This window comes from Quercus suber, unplaced genomic scaffold (assembly GCF_002906115.3).
Source record: "Quercus suber isolate HL8 unplaced genomic scaffold, Cork oak 2.0 scaffold_225, whole genome shotgun sequence".
NCBI classification, from domain to species: domain Eukaryota; kingdom Viridiplantae; phylum Streptophyta; class Magnoliopsida; order Fagales; family Fagaceae; genus Quercus; species Quercus suber.
This window is the reverse complement of record NW_027069683.1, coordinates 617,602-642,673: the sequence shown is the minus strand read 5'-3', so window position 1 is coordinate 642,673 and position 25,072 is coordinate 617,602. Positions and strand designations below refer to the sequence as shown.

The 25,072-nt window shown below is 34.4% G+C and overlaps 4 protein-coding genes across 5 annotated transcripts; 3 read left to right on the top strand and 1 right to left on the bottom strand.

The window, feature by feature from the left end:
- Nucleotides 1-1,028: 1,028 nt before the first annotated feature.
- LOC112023730 (protein yippee-like At4g27740) lies at nucleotides 1,029-3,811 on the top strand. Its single transcript, XM_024056354.2, has 3 exons — nucleotides 1,029-1,249; nucleotides 1,374-1,475; nucleotides 3,360-3,811. Exons 2-3 carry the CDS (start codon nucleotides 1,380-1,382, stop codon nucleotides 3,582-3,584), a joined length of 321 nt encoding a protein of 106 aa, XP_023912122.1. The 5' UTR covers nucleotides 1,029-1,249; nucleotides 1,374-1,379; the 3' UTR covers nucleotides 3,585-3,811.
- A 2,491-nt stretch (nucleotides 3,812-6,302) lies between these two features.
- Nucleotides 6,303-8,985, top strand: LOC112023683 (protein yippee-like At4g27745). Of its 2 annotated transcripts, none has more exons than XM_024056301.2 (4): nucleotides 6,303-6,428; nucleotides 6,936-6,977; nucleotides 7,106-7,234; nucleotides 8,553-8,985. In XM_024056301.2, the coding sequence occupies exons 3-4, from the start codon at nucleotides 7,142-7,144 to the stop codon at nucleotides 8,778-8,780; spliced, it is 321 nt and encodes a 106-aa protein (XP_023912069.1). In that variant the 5' UTR covers nucleotides 6,303-6,428; nucleotides 6,936-6,977; nucleotides 7,106-7,141; the 3' UTR covers nucleotides 8,781-8,985. The 2 variants fall into 2 exon arrangements, with proteins under 2 accessions (XP_023912069.1, XP_023912070.1); XM_024056302.2 differs by lacking the exon at nucleotides 6,303-6,428 and adding an exon at nucleotides 6,597-6,619.
- Nucleotides 8,986-12,934: 3,949 nt separating this feature from the next.
- Nucleotides 12,935-16,677, top strand: LOC112023722 (uncharacterized). Its single transcript, XM_024056348.2, has 5 exons — nucleotides 12,935-13,358; nucleotides 13,436-13,644; nucleotides 14,612-14,710; nucleotides 15,056-15,129; nucleotides 16,153-16,677. The coding sequence occupies exons 1-5, from the start codon at nucleotides 13,031-13,033 to the stop codon at nucleotides 16,376-16,378; spliced, it is 936 nt and encodes a 311-aa protein (XP_023912116.1). The 5' UTR covers nucleotides 12,935-13,030; the 3' UTR covers nucleotides 16,379-16,677.
- On the bottom strand, nucleotides 16,529-19,436 carry LOC112023721 (pentatricopeptide repeat-containing protein At2g13600). The gene has a single exon (XM_024056347.2). It carries the CDS (start codon nucleotides 19,146-19,148, stop codon nucleotides 16,608-16,610), a length of 2,541 nt encoding a protein of 846 aa, XP_023912115.2. The 5' UTR covers nucleotides 19,149-19,436; the 3' UTR covers nucleotides 16,529-16,607.
- Nucleotides 19,437-25,072: the final 5,636 nt, after the last annotated feature.

The following is a 25,072-nucleotide window of genomic DNA, read 5'->3' as shown; positions in this document are numbered from 1 at the left end:
AAAAAAAAAAGAAGCTAAAAACGTAAATAATCTGGATGTGGACGCGCAAATCAAACCAACCCAAATTTTGCCAACTTATTTTATTATTCAGCTTATTTTTACTATTATTCATGAGTCTCACTATACTTTTTGATACTATTCATAGGTCCCACTGTACTATTCCAGCTAATTTTTACTTTTATCTACAATACTTTCAGCTAAAAGTTTTCAGTTTCAGCAAAATAAGCGGATCCCAAACAGACCCTAAGTGTGCGTTTGGCTTGAAATTAAAAAGCCAGCTTATTTTACTATTCAACTTATTTTTGCTACTATTCATGGCCCATTGCACTTTTTGATACTATTTATGGGTTCCACTGTACTATTTCAGCTAATTTTTATCTTTATCTATAATACTTTCAGGGTCTGTTTGAATACAACTTATTATTACTGAAAACTGATTATTACTGAAAACACTGTAGCAAAATAATTTTTAAATGTATAAATAGTATTGTGGGACCTATTTTTAATATTTTTGTCCTGAATAAAGTGACTGTGGGTCCCATAAACAGTACCGAAACTGTGGGTCCCATAAATAGTACCGAAACCGTGCGTGAACATGTTTTTTTTTCCTACACAGTCACTTCTGTCTCCCTAAAAAATAAAAAAATTAAAAAAACCTGAAAACTCAACACGTAATTAAGTGGAATTAAGTGCTATCCAAATTGATACACAGCAAAATTAACGAATCCCAAACAAACCTTTAGCCTATTTTTAACTAATATGGGTTACAAAAATCTAACTTAACTAACCTCAGGATAAAATGTCAAATCACAGATGAACATCTTAAATTATTTCGGCCGAACCACATTTGCCAAAAATATATACATTAGTAACAGGAGCTAAAGCAGTATTTGACTATTTGTTTGGGTGCAAGTTTCATTACTGTGGATTGATATAAGGCGGTTTAGTGCAGTGTTTTCTTCTCTGCTATTTCCTAATTCCTCCTCACTCCTCACCTAACTTTATCTCTATCAACCTAATTTGTCTTCCCATACGAATCAACCTCATTTATCTTCCCATACGAAACTGACTAATTGGTAACACTTTTATCTTCTTTTGGATATTTTATCCGACAGCAATTTGAAAATTGGGCCCTCTAATCTTTCACACCCATCTTATATATTTCACGGTTTCAGTCTCACCCCCACATTGTAGTTTCTTATTTTCTTATCTCTGAGGCCAGAATTCTGGACCTTCTTTCAAGTTTCAAGTACGAGTTATTAATTAACACAAATTTTCTAAGGTTTTTAATGCATGTGTTGGAATAGTTTCTTCTAGTTTTGTTCTCTTTTTTATGGTTTGGTTTTTAATATGTTGTTCCTTTGGTATTTCAGATATCAATGGCGGACTTTTCTTCTGGTCGTCCCTTCTTCAACTGCAGGAACTGTCAAAATCCTGTCGCCCTTCGCAGTGACCTTCTTTCTAAGGATTATCTAGTAAATTATTACTCATACTTTACTCTGTGACATGTTTTGTCTTTTTATATGTTTTCTATTTTTCATCATTTCATGTGAAGTGATCTTTACAAGATCGCTATGTTCACTAATTATTGTTGTATACTCAAGTTATGTGCTATGTGTTCTTTAAACACAGCACGTAATTATTACCACTCATATTAGGAGCAGTAAGATACTTGATTGTCATGTTGGATTTCCCTATAAATCTGGTTTGGTTTTTGCAATTTATTCGGTTTATATGGTTGAGGTACAATCCTGAAAGGCCTTAAAAGTTAAAACAAATTGAGCTTTACCAATGAGCTGACTAGGATCCGAGTCAACTAATTTAAACACGTGTCACTCTGTTATTTTAGAGGACCGCATTTTTCGTATTTTCGTCAAATTAATTTTTTTTAAGCCAAATAAACCAATAAAGATGAAGTAAAGAAAAAATTTATTATTATAGTCCTGTGTGTTTCATTTGTCCTACACTTTTTTATTACTTCCTGTAGTGAAAATTGGGCCAGCAATGTATATCTCCATTTCTGTGCCATGAACATTAGTTTTGGACCTTTTGGAATAATCAATAAGTTTTAAATCCATAAAATAACACACTGCAAAGGGCTATTGGGGTTCTGACTTCTTACTCTTCCCATTGTTTTTAGTAAAATATAGTTACTAATAAAATTTTCCTATTAATTTTTGGCTCAAACTTAATTTAAAAAATTAGTCTTTGGACCTTTAAATCCTTTATATGTATGGATCAACATGAAAATTTGGTAAAGGATTGGTAAGATTTCAAGATCCAACATTTATTATTAAAATCATAATGGTATCTTCGTAATTTTAATATTTAGCTGGGATCCACTTCTTTTGGGTTTCAAATTTAATTAAGATTTTAAGATCCTATCAAGATTTCAATTCCCATGCCCATGACCTGTTGTTTCTTTCTCCTTTCATAAGAAAGAGAAATTCCAATTGAGAGAGAGATATTTGTCAAACAATTATTATTTGATTTAAGGTTTATCCATAGACAAAATTATTGTAGTTTGGATGGGGATTCACCATCTATTGACTTTTCTCAATGTCCCTTTTGGCTTTTGTCTAGTTTTTTCCAGTCAACTTTATAAATTTGGCCTTTTGATCAAACTCTGCCGACTCAAACTTGCATTTTAGGATATCCATCAACCAGTCAACAATTATGCATCAAGTTTGCTTCCACCAATTGATATTGTAATTTGAGTCCTTATCTTTTCATCTCCTTAGCTTTAGACTTTGCCATTCCTCTGGTAAGCTTTCATTTCGATGGCAGAACTCAGTGATCAACCTTTGTTCAGCTGTAGAAATTGTCAAAATCCTCTTGCACTGCGCAGTGACCTGCTTTCTAAAAATTTTTGGGTAAAGTATATGATGTTATCTTTAAATTTTCTAGTCTCAAATCTGCTACATAGTTTAGTTTAAGAATAACATACTAATTGGAAGCAGTGAATAGCTGATAGCCATACTGGTCTAGCTTTCTCCTACAAAAGAACTCAGTGATATTTTTTCTCAACCTATTATTTTTAATACTATGTAACTTATTGCAAAATGTAAGAGACTACAAAAGAAGGGAGGACTATTATCTGAAATTCTGAATTGACTGAAGATGCAAGAATAAAATATTCAGAACTGTGCTCTTCTCTAGATATGAATCTGTACAAAAATTGGCTTAGAAACTGCATGTTATTGTGCAAACCTTAATTTTATTCAAGCTGAGATTTTGGATCTGAATTAGATGCTAAATTTTTTGTTATATTTCTTCATAAGTCATATACATATGTTGTATGTGTGATTATGTGCCATAATAATATGCTTGCCCAGCTTTATTTATGTTACTTTATTCAGGGAAAATCTGGGCCAGCATATCTCTTTTCTCATGCAATGAACATCATTGTGGGGCAAAAAGAGGACAGGCAGCTAATAACTGGTCTATACACTATTGCTGACATCTATTGCTGCAACTGTGGTGAGGTACTAGGCTGGAAATATTTACGATCTTATGATGTCAGACACAAAAACAAGGAAGGGAAGTTCATAATCGAGAGAGCAAGGATCAGCAAGGAATATTAAGAATCCACTGTTATGAGCCAAATAACTGTGTACTATGCTTAGCTCCAAAACAATGAATAATAATTCCACTATGAGGAAGGTCCTTGTTTCATATGTCCCAGATTAAATACAAGCACATAGGCTTCACATGTTCATCGATCTGTTACTTTTATATGCTGTATTTAATTTCCTAGCCGGAATCTTGTTTTAAAATCTTGGAAAATGAAATCCTCATCCAAATTTATGCAGTGTGGTTCATTTTCTCTAAGGAATAAAGTAAACTTTTGTGTAGGGGAACTGGGGCTTGAAATAGAACATTGCTTCAAGTCAGAACAGTCCAAGAATGTGCCTTCACTCCCAATATTAGTAACATACTTCAAATGAGAAGCTTTAAACAAGGATCTTATGGTCCTTTATTATTATTTTTGTTGATTAGCATTTCCTTCTTATCTTCTAAGTTCCTTTTTTCTTTTTTGGGATAAATAAACTGTTTATTCAAAACAGGGAAAACCTGCAGAACAGGAACAAAAACACTAGCACCAAACTGTTAACTGACAAACAAAACAAGCAGCTCCAAACCTCCAGCTGCTAACAAAACAGTGGACTAATCCTCATACCACAGGAACAACCAGCCAGGACAAGCAATATCAACTGCTAACTACCACAGTCAACTCCATTTATAGGAATATGAGAGCCTATACAACACAAAACAAACTAGCTATCAAAACCAGATTAAGGGATTTTCCACAGGCTACAAAGAACTTGATTCTGGATACTATTCTTTATCATGGATTTTGATGCTAGTCTTCCTCTCACATCTGACATAACACCAGTTCTATATCTTTCTATTTCACTTCTAGCCTTCCAATTATGGACTCTTCCACTTCCATCCTTCCATGTGATGGCCTGCAGATTGCTGGTAATGATCTTTCTATTAAAGGAAATATGTAGAATGCATTTCAAGATGCGAATAACGCGACAAGTTCTAAGATAGAATATGGCTACAAAGGTATGGCAAATTGCATTATGAACTATAATTTTACTTTTTTTATTGGTTAACATTTTTCCAACATTGGACTGATTTGGTGTCTGCATCCAACTGCACAAGACTCACCCATTTTTACAAAGACTAGGAGAGGTTATTGGTAGACGTTACCCTCAATTTTGGAGAACAGATGTAGTGCCTAACTAGTCTGCATCTTTAATGAACATACAGATAATTTAAGAGTATGTTTTAAAAAATTCTATCCACTGTAGTAGTTCCACATGTTGATTGAAAGTTTGTGCCGGGTATGATTTTAACTTTATTGTTTGATGTCATGACTCATGATCTTTGTGAAGCTAAAAGATGGAAACCCAAATGATGCAACTAAAAATGGATCTTCAGGCCTTGATAAGAATACGCCTTGAAAACATTCTGATGGTTTACTTGGTTGATCTATTCCTGAAAGCAATAAAAAAGTGTAAGAGTGCTTGAGCTTTTAGTTGTCTTTTTAACTTGATGACGAATAAGTCTAGTGCCACATATTTTGGCACAACAAATGCCACACCTCGCCACATAGACTTATCATCACCCTTCCACTAATCACAACTTGCCATATAAACGAGTTGTGGCATTAGTTATGTCAAAATGTGTGACACTAGACTTATTCACTTGATGACATTAAGGTGGGCAGACAATTGTGACAAAATATGATGAACTCAAAAGACAGTGGTTAGGTTATTGGAATCTGCTCGTTTTGTGTCCCCCAAAATTTTTCAATATGTAAGTGTCAAGTCAATACAGCCATTGCATCGACAACTCAAAAGGAATTTCTCTTCTGCTTTTGCCCATTTGGCCTATTCCATATGTCTAGAAAGTCAATACCCCTGTAGTTTTTCTTGTAATAGAGAAAAACAAGAATTATTTGCCGGTTTATTCCAAACCTCTTTTCCCTTCGTAAATTGTAAGTTTTAACTCCCAATGTCGTAGATACTACTAATTTTAATATATCAACTTTATAAACTAAAGTGTCAACATTAAAATATAAACAAATTATATAATTAAGAAATTAATTTATTAATATGACACTGATAGGATTTATTATCATATCAATTTATAATTATTTTCATAGTAAAATTTGTACAACTTTCTTTGACATTTTTTATATATAATTAAAAAAAATGTTATTAAGACAAGCTTTATTAGTTTAATATGTACTCCTTAGGTTGGTAAAGGACTAAATTATAAATTACATTCTCTAACTTTACTTATTCTCAATTTAATCAATTTTTTTTTTCATTTTAATCTTTAACTTTAATATGTTCTTAATTTATGTGTTTAAATTCCATCCCATCTCATCATTAGTTTTAGCACTATTTGAACTTTCCAAAATGGCATCTTTTTTGGACTTGCAGTTGTAGATTGCACAAGAAGTCCACTAAAAAACAATGGCAGTTAAAAGGATTAACATAAAAATAAAAAATAAGGACACAGCCCCTATTCAATGCTTTTTTGCATTGGATATGCCATGTTGTGTACGAATCATGTCGTGTACTGTGAAAAAAAAGCACTGGACAAAAATATCACCCAAAAAAATAAAACTTAAAAACTTAAAAGAACAAAACTTTAAAACATATTTTTTTTTTGAAAGATATAAATTAATAATTTTTATTCCTAGTAAAATTTACTCGGAAAAAAATAGGAACATGCACGTGTGAAGGGCAGGTAAGCTCGCGCGTGAGCCTTGTCACCAACAATGTCCTCAGTAGAATTAAAGAATCATCTCTCTCTTTCTCTCTCTGTCTCTCTCTTTTTCTGAAGTCCACAGAATCAAAGTCTAATTCTAGAGAGCTGCCACCGTGAATCTGAGTCAGACTGGTCAGGTTAGCACAGAAAATAGAAACAAAAATAGAAAATTTATCTTTCATATCTATCTAATTTCTAATCATTTTATTTTGTATTGTATTGTATTGATTAACTTGTAATAAGTTAAGAGCAAGAATTCTAAATTTCATTCTCTAAGCAAAGAATAATAAACACTTCCCTTAAATTAATACCTGATTTCACAGCTCAGGTTCTTATCCAGTTTGCATTATCATATTCATTCGTTTCTTTAATGGGTTTCCTTTGTCCCTTCTCTTTCCATCGATTTTTTTTTTAAAGACTTCAACTTTTCAATCGGTGCTATTTAAAAAAACAACTTTTTTAATTTTTATGTAATCCAATAATTAAATTTTTTTTTTCTTGTTCTTGTTGTTTACTCTTTTATACTAATTCTGTCACTGTCAGACCTTAATATCTTATATGAAATCTTTACTCAACCTTGTAAAATCCAACTTTGGTTTAGTCTTGCACGCTAACACCGCCTTCTGTGTTCTTATCTTTCTCAGACTTTTGGGTCATCATCATTTCATCATTTGAGCTTGTTGCAGGTAAAGAAGTGTTCTTTTTTTCCTTTTTTTGCATCCATATTGGTCTCACAGAATTGTAGTCTAAATTGGGTCTCATCCACCTAAGCTTTTTTGTGTTCTTGACTCTTTTTGGGTTTCTGGGTTGGCAGGCATATAGGTCTTCGGAGCTGAAAAAATTGTGGTTAATGGCTGAATTGATAGGGCCACGATTGTACAGCTGTTGTAATTGTCGGAACCATGTTTCACTTCATGATGATATAATTTCCAAGGCTTTTCAGGTGAGTATGCTTGAAAAACCTTATTCCAATGTTTTCTTTTTGGTTATAATATTATTCTTGGTTTTAAAATGAGTGTAGAAGATTGTTCTTGAAATTTATGAGGAACCCATGAATGGAAAACTCAAAATTTGCATATAACAACTCTTGATTTACCAAAAAAGGGAAAAATAAATATAAAACGCTTGGATTAAGGAACAAATCATAAAGGAAGAAAGGATCTATATTGAATTTAGACCCCAACAAAAAGAGCAAAGAGAGAGAATTGAACTCAGAACTTCTTTTCCTTTTTTGGGTAAATTGGTTTAATTTACACTATGATAGTTTTTCAGCTTTACTACAAAGTACACTCTGGAAATAGGAGCAGCTCAGTACTTCACCAACCAAAACAAGAGCAATTGGAACACTGCAATTTTAACCATGTTTATAATAAACTATAGCACAACAAAGTAGCCATATACCCAAAAATTCCTAGGGGTAACAATTATCACCCTGTAAGAGCCTTCCTTTGTAATGCCATTATGCCAATCCCCTTCATACTAACTCTGATGTGGGCAAGGCTTGTGTCCTGTTTCACACAACCAGATCAAGCCTTCTGTCTAGTGCTTCTAGTTCCCTCCAATAGCATGTTACTCTTATCATTTCATAAAAATGAATTCTGGATTTTTTTTGGCTGATTTATGTTTGGTGTTATCAGTGCCATTTTCATATCCTGTATCAAAACTCCAATCAATGTTTCTATTTTTGTTCTTGATTGTTTGTGTTAATGTTGACTATGGTAAAAGTTTTGGGCTTATTTTTGGTCCGACATTATTTTCCATAATTTTGTTATTAGGGAAGAAATGGCCGGCTTTTTTGTTCTCCCATGCAATGAACATTGTGATAGGGCCAAAAGAAGATAGGCATCTCATGACTGGTCTCCACACTGTAGCTGATATCTATTGTGCTGATNATTCCTAGGGGTAACAATTATCACCCTTTAAGAGCCTTCCTTTGTAATGCCATTATGCCAATCCCCTTCATACTAACTCTGATGTGGGCAAGGCTTGTGTCCTGTTTCACACAACCAGATCAAGCCTTCTGTCTAGTGCTTCTAGTTCCCTCCAATAGCATGTTACTCTTATCATTTCATAAAAATGAATTCTGGATTTTTTTTGGCTGATTTATGTTTGGTGTTATCAGTGCCATTTTCATATCCTGTATCAAAACTCCAATCAATGTTTCTATTTTTGTTCTTGATTGTTTGTGTTAATGTTGACTATGGTAATAAGTTTTGGGCTTATTTTTGGTCCGACATTATTTTCCATAATTTTGTTATTAGGGAAGAAATGGCCGTGCTTTTTTGTTCTCCCATGCAATGAACATTGTGATAGGGCCAAAAGAAGATAGGCATCTCATGACTGGTCTCCACACTGTAGCTGATATCTATTGTGCTGATTGCCATGAGGTGTTGGGTTGGAAGTATGAACGAGCTTATGAGGCAACACAGAAGTACAAGGAAGGAAAGTTCATATTGGAGAAGTCGAAGATTGTTAAGGAGAACTGGTAGCATTTTGTTAGGGGGTCCTCATCCCCTTCCTTCCAGCACTGATGTTTACTTTCTAGCAGTACATGAATTTCATCTTGTACAGGGAGCGCTCACCCATTTGCAAATGTCATTGTTTCTCATTGTTCATTCGTGCGATGTGCTTATCTCTGGAATTTGTGATCTGAGTATTCAAATTCTGTGTTAATAAAATCACGGTATTGTTCAAGTGTGCAGTTTTTTTCTATCTGATATGGATTTTTAGATATAAAACTCTAGCCGGTTCTGTTTAGTTGTTTAAAAGGCCAGAAAGAAGAAAATTTGGTGTCTTACAAAGTCTTTGGGGTTAATTTTAGTACTTAAAAAGTCTGTCTATTCAAATAAGCAAAGTAATGCAGTAACTCACATTGATTTGGAAGGCTTGTAACAGCAAAAAAAATTAGATCTGACAATTTGCTATGGTTGAAAGCATGTTCTAGTGGAGTTGCTTTTCAGGTTTTTATTTCTGTGGTATCTCTTTTCAGCTAATGTTTGGTAATGTGAACAGAATATGCAACTTTGATTGCATATATACCCTAACTGCAGATACTATCTGCACGCAAAGCATGCTTGACATGTCTTTCTTTCCATCACCAGGGCCATTTTCACAAAGAGCAATGGTTATTACACAGTGTACACACATGCTTTTAAAAAAAAAACTAAAATCTTGACTTGAAACAATTAAAAGCAAAGCGTGTGTGTACATTGTGTGTGTGTAAAATCACTTCCCTTTTCACAAATAAAGAAACAGCATGTTTGAAATATGATATACAAATTTATTACTATTTCTTGTGTGTTTTATCAACTTCACACTTTAATTATTTCATTGAAACTGGCATCCAGCTTGCTTTGTGCATCAATGGATAAAGAGATTGAAACTTTAATAAATGAAGGAGCTTAATATATATATATATGAGTTGGGCTCAAGTTACACTTGGTGTAACTTTAAGTAATATTACACTACCCAATAACTTATTAAAGAATTCATATTTTGAAAATTCTACCATTGAATTACATGTTTTATATGTTTTTAACATTCTTGCCAATTTTCATGTCAATTGGATATTATTTACTATTCGATCAATACACTCATCTTTTATACATTATTTTAACTAAAAAAGTTTGAATTTAAATAATTGATTAATGACATAGCTATTAATTTTTTATCACTATGAAAATTTGCAAGTATGGAAAATAAACGAAGATAATATAATTTAAAGGTGGATTTGTCAAAATTTGCATCCAATTAAAAAATATTGAGTATTGTAATATTACTTAGAGTTATATTAGGTATAACTTAAACACAACCCTATATATATATATATATATAGACACATAAATTTATGAACCACCAAAAAAAAAAAACTATGATGAGTATATTTTTAACTTAATCATGCAATTTTCTTCTTCTTATTTTTAAATTATTTATAAAAAAAATAAAATAAAAAATAAATAAAACTGAAAAGTTAGGAGAACAAGCTGCAAGAAAAGGTCAGAGAACAAGTTGCATGAGTTGTTTATTCTTCATTTGGCTGGTAAGAAAAGAAGCACCTAAAAAGGGCAGGGAAGAAAAGAAAATAAATTAACAATCTGACTCTAAAGATTCTCTACCACAACCATCTCAAAAACAAAATTTAGAAAATAACAAATAAATAACTCACACAAACACACACACACAGTGGTTTGTTTTCCTTGGCCCATTCTGAAATTATTGACTTGTAATGATTTTTTTTTTTTTTCTTTTTTAAGTAAAGATTAGTACTGAATTTAAAAACTTGTGGGCATGTACTAGGAAGAATTATGCTGGTCCATTATCATTTTCTAATGTCAATAAAGGACCCCTTCCTTGATATGCCTCCTATCTTTTTTATTCTAGGAATCTCCTCCTAAACGGCGATTGAGGTCGTCCAAGTCCTTAGGGAATTTTTTTTTTTTAATGAATATATTTATTCAATTTTTTGTTAAAGCAAATAAATTATTTATTCACAAGCTTGATTAATTTGTTCATTTTTCATATATAATAAAACCACGAATAATTTTTTTTTTGGGCCCATTCACAATTCTACGCTAATAATTAATAATTAAATTATACTTGAATATAAATTCAAGTTAATTAAATAAAATGGTTTTTGTTTATAATAATTTTATTCATCGATCTTGTAGAGAACGTTTTTGTAGCCCAAAAGATATGGGTTCCCCTAGGCCCAACGAACTCAGAACAATGAATTTATAGAGAGTGAGTTGAAGGTTTAGGCGCTCACCGGTCTCCATGAAGCATCAACTACTTTACTTTTATTGAAAAATACTAAGACCCGTTTTACAACTGGGGGATGCTCCTCGGCCATGGCCGAGGAGGTTTTTCTTCCCATGCTCTCCAAAAACCCCCCCTCATTACACTTTGCTCCCCTTTCTTATGTATCCCTCTCTTCCTCCTCCTGTTGATCATCTATTGGCCTCTCTTCTGACCGTCTATCCCATCAGAGGTCATATCCGTGCTCAGGTGGCTCACCCTGGTCGATGTTGCCCTGTCAAGGGGTTACATCCCCATTAATGCGGCCAGAAGGGTTAGGTGAGCGTATTTAATGCCGAGGTGACAGTTCGCCCAGGGCTTGCCCCTTCTCCGTACTTCTGTTATCAACGCATGGCACTGAACCCTCTCCTCCTCGAATATTCCAGGAGTCCTTTGGTAGGGTGGTCCTCGTGTTTTTCCGAAGTTTCGGACGCCCGAGGACAGGGTCATCCTCGGACCCATCATGCATCCTCGGCGTGGGCCATTTAGGCCTAACTTGGAGTGGGTCAAGGCTACCCGATTTTCTGGCCCCACAGATCTTATATAATTAAAAATTATATATACTTCTTATTATAAATTTGACTCTCTATATATTCTAAAAAAAAAAATTGACTATCTATATTATTAATAAACTACGAATAATAGTTTTATACTTTTTTCTAAGGAAAAAATATATATAATAATTTGATACCTTATTGTGTAATCATATCTATAGATAATATGCAAACAAATTAAGTCATAATCCTCTTAAATTATATGTCAAGTGATAATTATCTTATTGTGTAATAAATATATATATATATATAATTAGACCAAGACGCTAGTCAATTTTTTGTATGAGTAAGGATAAAATCTCAGATCTCTTATTCAATCATCAGAGACTTCATTAGTTGAGTTAACTGCAACTTATGGCTAGTGCTATATTTGATTGGAGTGAAAAGGCGAAAGATAGAACAAGGGGATAAAAAATATGCATTTTTCATCATTTGGTTAAGGAGAGAAAATGGAGCAAAAGGAAAATGGGTGGGTGATTTTTCCCCTTGGAAATAATCTCCCCAAAATAGAAGAAATTATTAGGTCCGCTAGGAGGACTACTGAAGTGGTCCTCCTAAATCCCAACGAATGAAATAATGTCACTTATGCAAATGTGTGAGTCAGATTCTTAATCAACACTACAATTAAAAATATAAAACCACTAAGTGATGTCACATTTGCATAAACAACCGTGTTTTATTAGTTTTATTTTTTAAAAAGTTTCAACTTATGACATCATTTTTTATAATAGTTTTTTATCATCAGACTAAGACACCAATCAGTTTTTGGTGTAAACGAGGATTAAACCCCAAATTTTTTATTCAACCATAACTAACTTTACTAGTTGAGCTAACTGGAATCTACCAGAATTTCATTAGTTAGAATGACTAAAATAACCACTTCAACAATCCTTCCAACAGACCTAATAATTTCTTTAGAAGAGAAAAAAGAGGGAAAAAGTGGATGTGAGGATAAAAAGACATTACTATAAATATAAGGGTGTGGATTCAGTCCAGTGCCTCTAATGCACTGGACCCATTATGATCATAACACGTGTCCGAAAATGGACACATGTCATGATCGCAACAAGTTCAATGTCACAAGACACTAGACAAAAGCCATCCCCTAAATATAATAAGAATATAACAATAATTTAATTTCTATCATTCTATTTTCCCATCCCTACTAGGCTTCTATTAAACACTTATAACATCCTCGTCACTTCAAAACATCAAACTCATCACTTTAATTTTAGTAGTTTTCAACAGCGAAAGAATACGCTGTCGTTTTAACTCGTTAAAACACAAATAGCTACGTTGCAACAAACCACAACAGGAAAGAAAAAAAAGTCATTAAACAAACAGCAGCGAAAGCGAGAGAGAGAGAGAGAGAGAGAGAGAGAGAGAGAGAAATGTACTTGAAGAAGGCGCTGTGGGCTGAGGGACTATCATCTCCGAAACCATCGGCGGAATCAGAATCACAACCCCCACAGCAGCAGCAGCAGCAGCAACCGCCGCCGGAGACAGCGGTGCAGGAGCTAGTCAACTCGCTGAACCGGCAGCGGCTCTACCGCGAAGTCACTCTCGCTCTCAAAACCGGCCTCCGCGACGCCCGCGCCGAGTTCTCCTTCCTTCGCCTCCGCGGCCTCCGCAACCTCCTCAAGTTCCTCCGATCCGTCGCCGAGTCCGACTCCACCGTCCTCCTCTTCTGCCAGACTCAGTCCATCCCTGAACTCCAAGGTTATAACAACGACGTCGTCTTCTTCTTCAATTTCACCTTTAATAAAAAAAAAAAAAAAAAAAAAAAAAAAAACCAGTGGTTAAAGCTGTGTTTGAGCACTCGTTGAAAGAAAGGGAACAAGAGGAAGTGGAGAGTATAGATCATATATGTGTAGGTGTAGAGGCTTTGAAGATTACGAGTCCCTCTACTGACGCTGAGGTGGCACTCGCGCTTCGAGTTTTGGAAGGTTGTTGTTTGCTTCATAGAGAGAGCACTGCTTTGGCCCATCAACATAACGCTATTCAGGTCTCTATCTTTCTATATATTCATCTTAATTATTCATGATTTGTTTCATTCCCAGTTTTTAATTAATACCCATTAAATGTTAAATTAAAAATAATAATAATAAATCTAATCTTTATGCTCCTATTATAGCTTATTCAAAATAAAAAAAAATTGAATGCTTTATAGTGAAATCCAAGATTTGGATTTGGGGTGTCTCCACTTTTACAATATTTTTGAAAACGGTTGATTTGACAAATTCTTACTAGTTCTTCTTACTAGTTCTCATCTGGGTCGACTGCCACTCATAACATCAGCAGATTGTAAAAAAGTTGGTGGCTTTAGCGTTTTCCTAATTTTTGTGGTATAATGGAGTTACTGTTCAATGTTCAACCAATGTGACAATGTTACTGTTATTATCACTGTCATGTGTAAGAGTGACTCTGTTACTTGTAGAGGTTATATGTTTAATTTTCTTGTGTCTGTAAACTTTATCTTTGACTATTGAACGCTCTTTTCTTCAATGTATTTTCTTGGGGAAACCCAGCATTCCTCTTGCGCCTTTCTGTTTAACCAATGAAATTTGAAATTTGTATTGATTCCTATAATGATGAGATGGTTGGTGAGATCGTGGTTTCAAGACCCATTAATGCGTGTGTAACTTAAAAAAGAAAGGTTGTACTTAATGCACAGAGCTCCCACTTTTGCGGGATTTGGGAGAGGTCATGATAGGCAGCCGTACCCCCAATTTTGTTTGGAGAGGCAGATTCCTGTACATGTAACTTACCAATTTAAAAAAAAAATATATATATATATATATGGGGTCATAACAGTCAATTTTTTTTGGTTTTGTTCTTGGCTGTTGATTATTTGCCAATGGTGATGGGAGTTAGAGTTTGCAGTATATAAATGTGTGAATTCTTTTATAATTTTTTTTTATAATTGTCAGAATTCTTAATACCAAACTTAGATCTAATTTTCTATTATGCAGGTGTTAATGAACATATTATCAACTCGTGGAGTACTTGAGCAAGGTGCATGCTTAGATGCTTTAGTCTCAATAATGTTGGACTCATCAGCCAATCAAATGGTATTTCACTATTTTGACTCTTATTTTACTGTTCATTTGTTATGGATTAGAATTTTTGTTTTGGCCAAATAATGATATGTCTTCTTGTAGCTGGCTTCTGATGATAATTAATTGTACCTTCTTTTGATGGTTTTGTTTCAGTTGATCAAAGTTTAATCCTTATTTTGTTGTTTCTTCTACCTATTGCTGTATGGCCTTAATATTTGTTCAAGTATGCTCAAGAGAGAAGATGAGTTTCTAGAGTGAGGCTCATTATATTTAGTAAATCAAGGTCACCTTACCAGCCATACAATGGCCTTAATATTTGTTCAACATGTGTTGTGTACTTTGTTCCTTATTTTCTAGGAATTTGAGGCATGTAATGGTATCGAGGAAGTTGCAGAGCTCATAAGAGACAAACAAGTGGATGAAAATCTCAGGTAATTTCTTTTGTCCTGCTTCACTTTAATGCTTGTAAGCACCTATACTATGCAATGTGATGGTTCCTCTTTGATGGCAAAATCAAATTGCTTTTACTTTCAATATAAACCATGTTCTATATTTCTAATTTGAAACATATGGTAACAACTTATTAGCTGGCCCTGCTGGTTTGCAATATTCTATGGAAAAATTTCAAATAAGTATGTTAAATTTTCTTTACTTCAACTTGAAGTTTTCTCTAATGCTAGCTTCCATGCCCCCTTTTTCTTTTATCTTCTCACAGTGTTTGGGTGAATGTATCTTCCTTATCCTTTTTTTTTCACCTTAAAAGAGTGATCAATAATTTTAATCTTTGGAATTGGCACTTTTGTAACCATTTTTTGTTCTGGTTTCCTTTTCAAATGATTGTGTTTTTATATGGTTAAATTTGTAGTCTTGTAAGCAAGTTGAGAAGAGACCAATTTATAGTGACCAGCTGTGTCTCTAATTGAGTGTTAGGGAGACAGAATTTTCTTGAGAATGCAAAATGAATCTGACAGTAGAGCTGTCAGGGAGACGTAGAATTGGGCAACATCGGACATTTGCCCAAAAAAAAGTTCCAACGATGTGCAAATTTCTTTGGAATTACACTAGCGTAACCTTTGAAGTCCTGTACAGACAGTAACCTTTGCATGCTTGCAGTATTTACTGCCTTTTCCTAGACTACCCTTTTTGTTTTCTTTTTGTTGTGAGGTTAAGCCATTTCAACTTGACTCTTCGCCTAAACATAGTATTGATCTAAAAAAGAAATTCTTGTCTTTTTTCCTTTGTCCATACCTTGGTTCATTTGATTAGGTAAGCTGTGTTGGAGGGAACTCTCATCATTAAGTCCTATGAATGTGCCTATTATTGACATGTGGGTAGTAGTTGATATACAGCTCATTAATTCTTCACTATCTCTCTCTTTTTTTAACCCCCTTGTCTGTTTTATTTCTTACCAATTCAATACACAGTGATAAGAAATTTCTTTTTCCTCTGATTAGGTTGAAATGTGGTGAGTTCTTGTTGCTACTCATAGGGCATGTAAATGGGAGAGAAAGGCCTCCGTTGGCAGCCATACATGAAGATATAAGGCGACTTCTAGGAGAGAAATCTGCTTCCTTGATATGGGCAGCCAGTCAATTTGGCTCAACACTTGATCCCAAGGAAAGACTGACTGCTTTACATATCCAAGCTCGCAGGGTGCTTGAGTCACTGGACCTGTACTGAATCTTAGCTTATGAATATTGCTTTAGATAATGCCGTTACTCTCAGTGGCATTTCCAAAAAATAGAAAATCCACCATTATTAGCCAGTTCTCTTTTTCCTCCCAAGCTGCAACTTGTTTTATTATTGGGTTAAAGGCATCAAGGAAGAATATTTCAGAAAGTTATGTTTAGATATTTATATTTTGTATGATACAACATAGAGCACCAAATCTTACTTTATTTTGCTGCACTTAGACAGAAATTGTAAACCCTCCTTTCATGTGAATAATCAAATTATTTAAAGTAGAGTATATTTCCTCTGCTCGCTTGTGTGATTTGTCACTTGCAAGAAACACATGAATCTCATCTCTATCTTCAATCCAACTGCATCCTGGGCTCTTTTGCATTCTTCTATCATTCATAATCTGTCTTGTTTTAGCTAGGTCATCCCATCTCCCTGCATGAGCATATAAGTTTGCTAATAGAATATAGTTTGCAGTATTATGTGGTTCCAACTCTATGAGCTGTTCTGCTGCAATTTCTCCTAATGCAACATTGCCGTGAACTACACATCCTCCAAGCAAAGCACTCCACATCACCAAATCAGGTTCCATGGGAATTTTCTTTAAAAGTTCATAAGCATCATTAAGCTGGCCTGCACGACTTAAGAGATCAACCATACATGTGTAGTGTTTCAATGTGGGTTCCACATTGTAATATCCCATCAGATCAAAGAATTCATGACCTGATTCAACTGATCCGGCATGGACACAGGAAGAAAGAACTGATAGGAAAGTCACATTGTCTGGTCTAAAACCATCTTCCAGCATTTTACGAAACAATGCAATTCCCTCCTGCCCATGTCCATGCATGGCATATGCAGTAAGCATGGCATTGTGGGAAACCAAATTAGGTTTCTTGATCCTGTTATAAGCCAGCTTCGCATTCTTTATACTTCCACATTTTGCATGCATGTCCAAAAGTGCTGCTCCAATGTGGATGTCCGAGTCATAATCCAATCTGATTGAATGTGCATGAACCTGCTTACCCCGCTCAATTGTAGCCAACCTTGCGCACGCCGGTAAAATGATTCCAACTGTGTATATATCAGGCCTCAAATTTGAATTCTGCATTTCAGTGAACAATTTCATGGCTGAATCATAATGTTCATTTTCCACACAGCCGGCAATAACACCGTTCCATGTATATACATTTGGGTCAAAACCATCTCCTTTCATTTTTTGAATAAGATCATGAACGTGTTCTTTCTCATTACAGTATGCATAGCCTGAGATTAAGGCGTTCCAAGTTGGTGTGTCCCTTTCACTTACTGCATCAAAAGCCACCTGAGCTGCCGCTAAATTGTAGCATTTACAGTACATTTCTACCAAAGCTCCACCCACAAAGGTGTTAGATTGCAGACCTCTAACAATGGCCTGAGAATGTATTTCCTTCCCTTCTCTTAAAGAAGCCATATCGGCACAAGCACTAAGAATGCTTCCTAGAGTGAAGGAATCAGGTTCAAACCCTTCCATCAGTAAATTTCGAAACATGCTCAAAGCTTCATCGTACATGAAGCTATCTGCATACCCTGAAATCATCGAGTTCCATGAAATTATATCCTTCGCATTGCCAGCTAGCTTCATCTGATCAAACAGCTCCTTGGCCTTGGAGATATCACCATTCTCACAATACCCAACAATCATTGTATTATATGACACAACATTTTTCATTGAAAACTTAGAAAATAACTTGAAAGCAGTCCCCATATCAGCACACCTCCTATACACATCAACTAACCCATTCACGACAAAAGGGTTAGACATAAACCCATGTCTTATTATATAGCCATGGAGTTCTTTGCCAAGACTTAGCTTTTCTAGTCTAGCACAAGCAGGAAGAACACTTGCCAGGGTTCGCGCATTTGGTTCAATTCCAGCTGCTTGCATTTGGTAAAGCAGTTCAATGGCTTCTTCATCATAACCATTCTGCGAAAACCCCCCAATGACTGCACTCCAAGAAACAAGATTGGGCATCGAATCCTCCAAAGACATTCTTTCCAAGAACTCCAATGCCTCATAAACCATCCCATTGGCAGCACAAGCCGTGACAACAGAATTCCATGAAACACGGTCCTTCTTGGGCATCGTTGCTAAAACCTTCTTGGCATCATCTAAGCTTTTACATTTGCCATACATATCTATCAGAGCATTACCCACATAAATATTTGAAGCAAACTGATACTTCACCACAATCCCATGTAACTGTCTTCCCAAGCCTACCATGCCAAGACCACTACAAATCTTAAAGACCACCGGAAACACGAAAAACTCCAAGCCAATATCTTCAAATTGTAATTCTTGATAAAGCAAAAAAGCTTCCTCAAAGAATCCGTTATCCACATACACACTGAGAATGGCATTCCAAGAATACAAGTTTCTCAGCGGCATTGTGTCAAACAACAAATACGCAAATTCCAAACACCCACACCTTCCATACATTTGGAGCAACTTGGTTTCTACAAACTCATGCCCATGAAACCCAGCTTTAAGTGAGTGGGCATGTATCTGTTTTCCTAAACTTGGGCATTTACAAGATTCGAGAATTGAAGCATACGTGTTTGAACCCACTGGTTTATCAAGCATGGAGAGGTGGTGGGTGTGCAAGGGTTGGTGGGTTAGTTTAGGCCGCTGAAAGGAGAGGCTAGTGGTTTTGTTAGGCCCGTTGGAACCAAGTGGCTGTAGTGGTAATGGTGGTAGGTGAATGATGGGTTCCAATGATTGGGTCGGCATTTTGGCTTTGGCTGTGGTTGTGAAGTGAAAAGAGAGAGAGAGATGGTAGTGGGCAACTGAGTCTGAAGCGATAGTGATGTGCCTCCGCTTCTTACTGTTCCCAGTTAAGTCTGTTACCACATATTTGTGGATAGACCTAGCAAATAGGTCGGGTTAATCAGGTTATATAAAACCAAATTGAATGGGGAAAAAGACGTGGCCGACTACCACTCTATTTAAAATTGAAATGGTATGGCGGTTTGTACACTTGATAATAAAATCCTAATCATGAAATGGATATATTGAAAAGACAAAAAGACTTGAAATAGAGAAGAGTCTATTTCAACTCGAATGGTATATATATCCCGTCCACAATTTTATTATTACTATTTTTTTTTAAAATCAACGTTTTGTTCATTTGTTTGGTTGTAAAAGCATTCCACCTAACCTTAAAAAAAAAAAACACACACTATTCTCTCCTTACTTCGCCGCCGAAATTTTTAAAGGTTTTGATTTGTTTCTTATTTTATTGTTTTTACATTTTTTTACATCATGTGTAAAATATAAATATATGATATTGTGGGTGTAAGTGTCATATAGAACTGTGGACATTTCTTGAAACATGTGAAACAAAAATTAGCAATTTTAAAAGAGGTAGTATTATATTTATCCGATATATGATAGACTCTCTTATTTGTAAGACTATCTCACACAGTCAAAAAAGAGAGGAAAGAATAGAACATGTACCTTGCATTCACTACTTTTAGATCATACTTTCTTCCTTGTTTTAATCTTTGCACGTTTCTCTCACACTTCATTATTTAATTCTCAACTTACTAATCATCATAGCAGATAGCACTCAAGTTCATTGACCAACTATTTCAATATTTCCGGCCTTGATAACTTGTTCAAACAATCTGTAGTTTTAATTTTCAGGCCTCTGATGACTTCTATTTCATTGATCTGGTGATTAGTTTTCAAGCCTTTGGTGACTTGTTTAGTAACTCGGATGAATTGTATTTGAGGGCTTTTGATGACTTGTTCATGTCGCTCTGCTGTTTCAATTTTAATGCCTTGGTAACTTGTGTAGCTGTGAATCTGTGACACTGAATCAGATTCCGATGCTTTTGATGAATTTCCATTTAGTCCTGCTAATCAAAATTTTAAGGTTTTGATGAATATATCTTCCTGTTTAACTTGACGAATGCACCATTCCATATATGCTGAATGCATTAGTTTGATTACAAGAAACTTTAATCGTAAATTACCTTATCTCATGTTTGGATGTACTTATTATCATCAATTTATTTTGCTTAATTGATTATCATATAAAAATACGGTCGTGCCTTTAAAAGTTGTTGAGAAATATAGACCTCTGGGAGCATCTACATTGTTAAAGCTAAAAATTTTAGTATTTAACACTTTAAAAAACTATTTATCTATTTTAACACACAATTTCACAACACATTCTACATCAATTCTCTTAATTTTTCCATCAGTCAAACATTATTTATTTTTTTATTTATCTTTTTTCTCTCTTCCTCTCTACTACAAAACCCAACAAAAGGCATAATATATCTATATATATATATATATATATATTATCCCCTCTTACTGCATTGAACTGCTAGTTTTGGCAATTATTGATTAACGAACCAATTATGATTTGTACGTTTAGATTTGGTTAATCATGCCACATAAGAACATTCATAGCAAAGTTGCTAAAAAATATAGTTTTTAGTAACTCAAAACACTACTTTATTTATTTTAACACCCGACTTTATAATACACCCAACATCAAAAATTTTATTTTAGCATCCTTGATGTAGCTTGCTTTTTTGTATTTTGGTTGCTAAAATAGGTTTTAAGTCATTTTAGCATATTTAGTGTGAGTGCTCTAACAATTTTGCCACACAAATAAAGTGCTAAAAATAAATAACACGACAATATAGTTGCAAAGTGAAAACCGTAATGGAAACATATACACTAATAGAATTGAAGCTTTTACAATAAAATTAACCAAATTTTAATGTTACCTCAAGTACTGACTTGGTACTAAACCCTAGGCCTACAAACGCTACTCTCTCCCAACTCCTTTTAATTATTTATAATTGGTCCTTTTATAGTCTAGCAAGTAGAGCTCAAAATTCTAGAGATTGGACGACTTAATGGGTTTGATTGAGAATTAGGATTTACAATTCTCGATCTGTTGAATAGCTACGTTATTCTAGGAATGAGTCTTGAACTTGAAATGAAATTTAAAAAATCACAAGACTTAACTTTTTGTTTATGGTTTGCCAACCTACGTATTATGAACCTAACAAAAGAGAAACTTTAAAAATTTGTACCTCAAAATATATTTTTTTTTAATTAAAAAAAAGGCAAATGGTAAAGGAAGTCCATTCTGCAAAGTGTAGATTACCCATAAGAACATGGGTAATTGATTCCTTGAACTTTCCAAATTCCAATCCTTGTTTCAAAAGGTAACTAAGAGAAGATAAAGGATCCCATGACCTCAAAACCTAAGGAAGAAAAGAAAAAGAAAAGCAATAGTGAACTATAAGGCAGTGGGTTGGTAGCATGCTTTTAAAGCCTATTATTGCTAGATCTTTAACATATTTGGTGACAAAAAAAAAAGTGTCTTTTGAATTGGTGATCGAAACTTCCCCTATAAAAACTATGAAACTTGTTGAGCTAAAATGCTATGCATAATGCAAGGGAGCGACTTTAGAACATTGGTAGATGGATTATTAGGATAGAGCTAGTCACGTAAAGGTGGCCATGATTTCGATTTCCTCGAACAATACGGTGCTTTAAATGAATCATGCACAATTGGTCATGGCAGCTTTGAGTTTTAAACTTTTAATCACAGAAAGCAAAACTCCGAAAGTTGTTAAGGCACAAATGCTTAACCCCAATAATTCAATGTACATCTTTTTGTTCCTACAAAATGATCATCATGCTACACGTATTACTTTGATTATTAGAAAGAATCTTGTCCATTGTTGATGACATAATTATAGCACGATGCTCCCTTTTATTACTTTCATTAATAAAAGTTAAAAGAGTTTCTTCTATTTTCTGTGCATTTTGGATTCAAGGGTTTTAGCACTCAAGTGCAATCGTTGAAATAGACGGATTTGGATTTGGTGCAATACCTAAGGTGCACCTGTTAATAATCCAAAATAGACGGATTTGGATTTGGATTCAAGGGTTTTAGCACTCAAGTGCAATCGTTGAAATAGACAGATTTGGATTTGATACTGTGGGGACATTTTTGCCTCAAGACCAAGTGTTGCACTTTGTAATCTTTTTAGGCTTCAAGTCCCACATTGGAAAGAAAGCCTTCCTCTTGATGCCATATAAGGGATGACCAATGGTGATAGAGTACTACTAGCTTGGTTAATACCTAAGGTGCAATACCTAAGGTGCACCTAATCATAATCCAAAATAGACGTATTTCATTTCTTGTGGCTATCATGCTGCGTCAATGAGATACACCATTTTTGTAAGTATCATGTTGTGTCAATAAGAGACTTCATTGATTGGAGGAAAAGAAAATGTAGGAACTAGGATGTAATTTGTATTATTGATTTGCAAAATACCCACGAATTTTCCCACAGCTCAAGTATCACCAATTAAATGCAGCAATAGAACATATTGTCGAGCTCTTACTAGTGGCTTAGCTAGACATTTTTATTCTAGGTGCACTATGAGCTTGGGAATAAAAATCATGTTTTATTCTGTACTTCATTTTATGTTCCATCAAGCACAGTATCAGTGTGTCACATATTTCTTTTTTCTCCCTTTATAAAGCCAAAGTTTAATCATAAAAAATTAGATACATGGCGTACTGTATTTGGTAGTGTAAAAGATTATTTTATTTGTTTGTGCACATATTTCTTTTATTTTTGCTCCCTTATAAAGCCAAAGTTTAGTTGAAAAAAAGTTAGATACATGACATATTGTAGTTTATGGAGGATAACATGAGTACTAGGTATCAAACATAAGTTTTTATCCATTTGTGCACATATTTCTTGTCTGCTCTATAGCAATTCTAGCTAATAACATGCTTATGGTAAAGAAAGAATGGTCAACTACATGCAGAACACACAATTTTGATCCAGTGATTATATATGACATTATTGTAGCCTGTATTTGAATTTGCTACGTTTGAATTCTGGTAGACCTAATTAAATGGAATTTCGAGAAATTAAACGTAAAGCTTAAATGCGATTGTGAAAGGTGACGGCTAGAAAAAATTATTGTCACATGGTTTTATGATATCGGCTAAGAAGTCGTACAACATGAACATAGGTGAGTTGAAAAAAAATATATAGTCTGATTAGCTTCTTTAGGACTACAATTCCTACCGTTGAAATTCAAATTTAACAAAAGCTATCCCTACTTCTAGCCTTGCTTAATGGTTCGACCAAAATATATTGGGTAATGATGGGAAATTAATTTTGCATTGAAAATTATGTGCATGAAAATACTTAGAAATTATACAGTTATCATAGTGAACTATGTCACTTGTTCATTATTTCACTAAAAAACTCTAATTTGGTTAATATTGCTGAGTCAGCTTATGATTAAAAAAAATTAAATAGAAATTGATTCGGCAATTTTAAACAGATGCAAATCTTTTTATGGAATGGTGGTCTACCATGAGAACCGTATAATTTCTCGAAAATGCTGAAAGTACTATAACTTTTATTGTATAAAACTTACAAACTAATGTGACAATGAATATGATTGATGGGTTTCAATTACCAAATAAATATTTGAATCACTTTTTATGATTATTAACACATCAATTTGTAAGTTTAATATAGTAAAATTTGCAATACCTGCCGCCTAGTACACTACTAGTAAACTACTATTTGGCCAGCACATATTTAGACAAAGTTATTCCCCATGAACCCTAATTGTCGCCGACACGAGGGGCTGAAGTTTAGTGAGAGTCTTAAATATTTCCACCCATCTCATTGACAAAAATGAGGGAGCAAAAGAAAAAATATTCAAAGAGAGATTAATGGAGTAGATACCCATGTTTGGCAAAGAAAAGGACCTCCATGATAAGGTGCTGACCCCCATTGCAATCCAACCACACTTTAATAAAAACCCTAGTGCTAAACACCCTAGACAACAAATAATGGAAATCAATGAATTGTTCTCTTGCTCTCATTATATACTATACTATATACTATATATTATATACTACTACTACTACTACTATATATTAATAAATGGAGGGTCAATATATCTGGAGGATTTTCGGAGTGGAGGAGATTATTCCACACTCCACAGCACGCTTACCTAGGAGAATGTTTGTGGGTCCCACACCATAGCCAAACAGTGTGAGTTACAGTCAAGCTAAATATAAATATATATTAAAGAAGGGAAAAAAAAATAGAATATAGGACATGGAGAATAATAATGATGACGATTCAGGAAAATGGAGCACAATGTGATGAATGAGGCTGAACTATGAGTGACTTTAAAAGAATAAAATAATTTAGGTAAGGTTTTGGTGGAGACTGTTGAAACTTTAAACTGGTTTTGAGCTAAGGTAATAGGTTTTTTTTTTGGGGGTGAAAGACTCTGACTACTATACACACTGTGAATTAAGCTGGATCTAGCTCTGTTTAAAAAGTGGTACGGCACTTTTATTATTAGTATTTTTTTTTTTCTTATGATTCCCACTTTTTGGTGATTAAAGTGGGTATGGCATGTGCAGAAATGGTTCATGGGGTCATACCTAGTAGTTCTGGTATTTCTTTGATCAGATCCTATTTGCTTCATGAAAGTGCTTTAATGGGGTTGAAGAATCTCTACGACCCAGATAGTGTTGATAAAGGACCTGACACTTCTGACCTGTTGGCAAAGCAAAAGAGAGAAAAAAGAGAGAACTTTTGCTGTAAAGGATTGACAGCCATCATTCC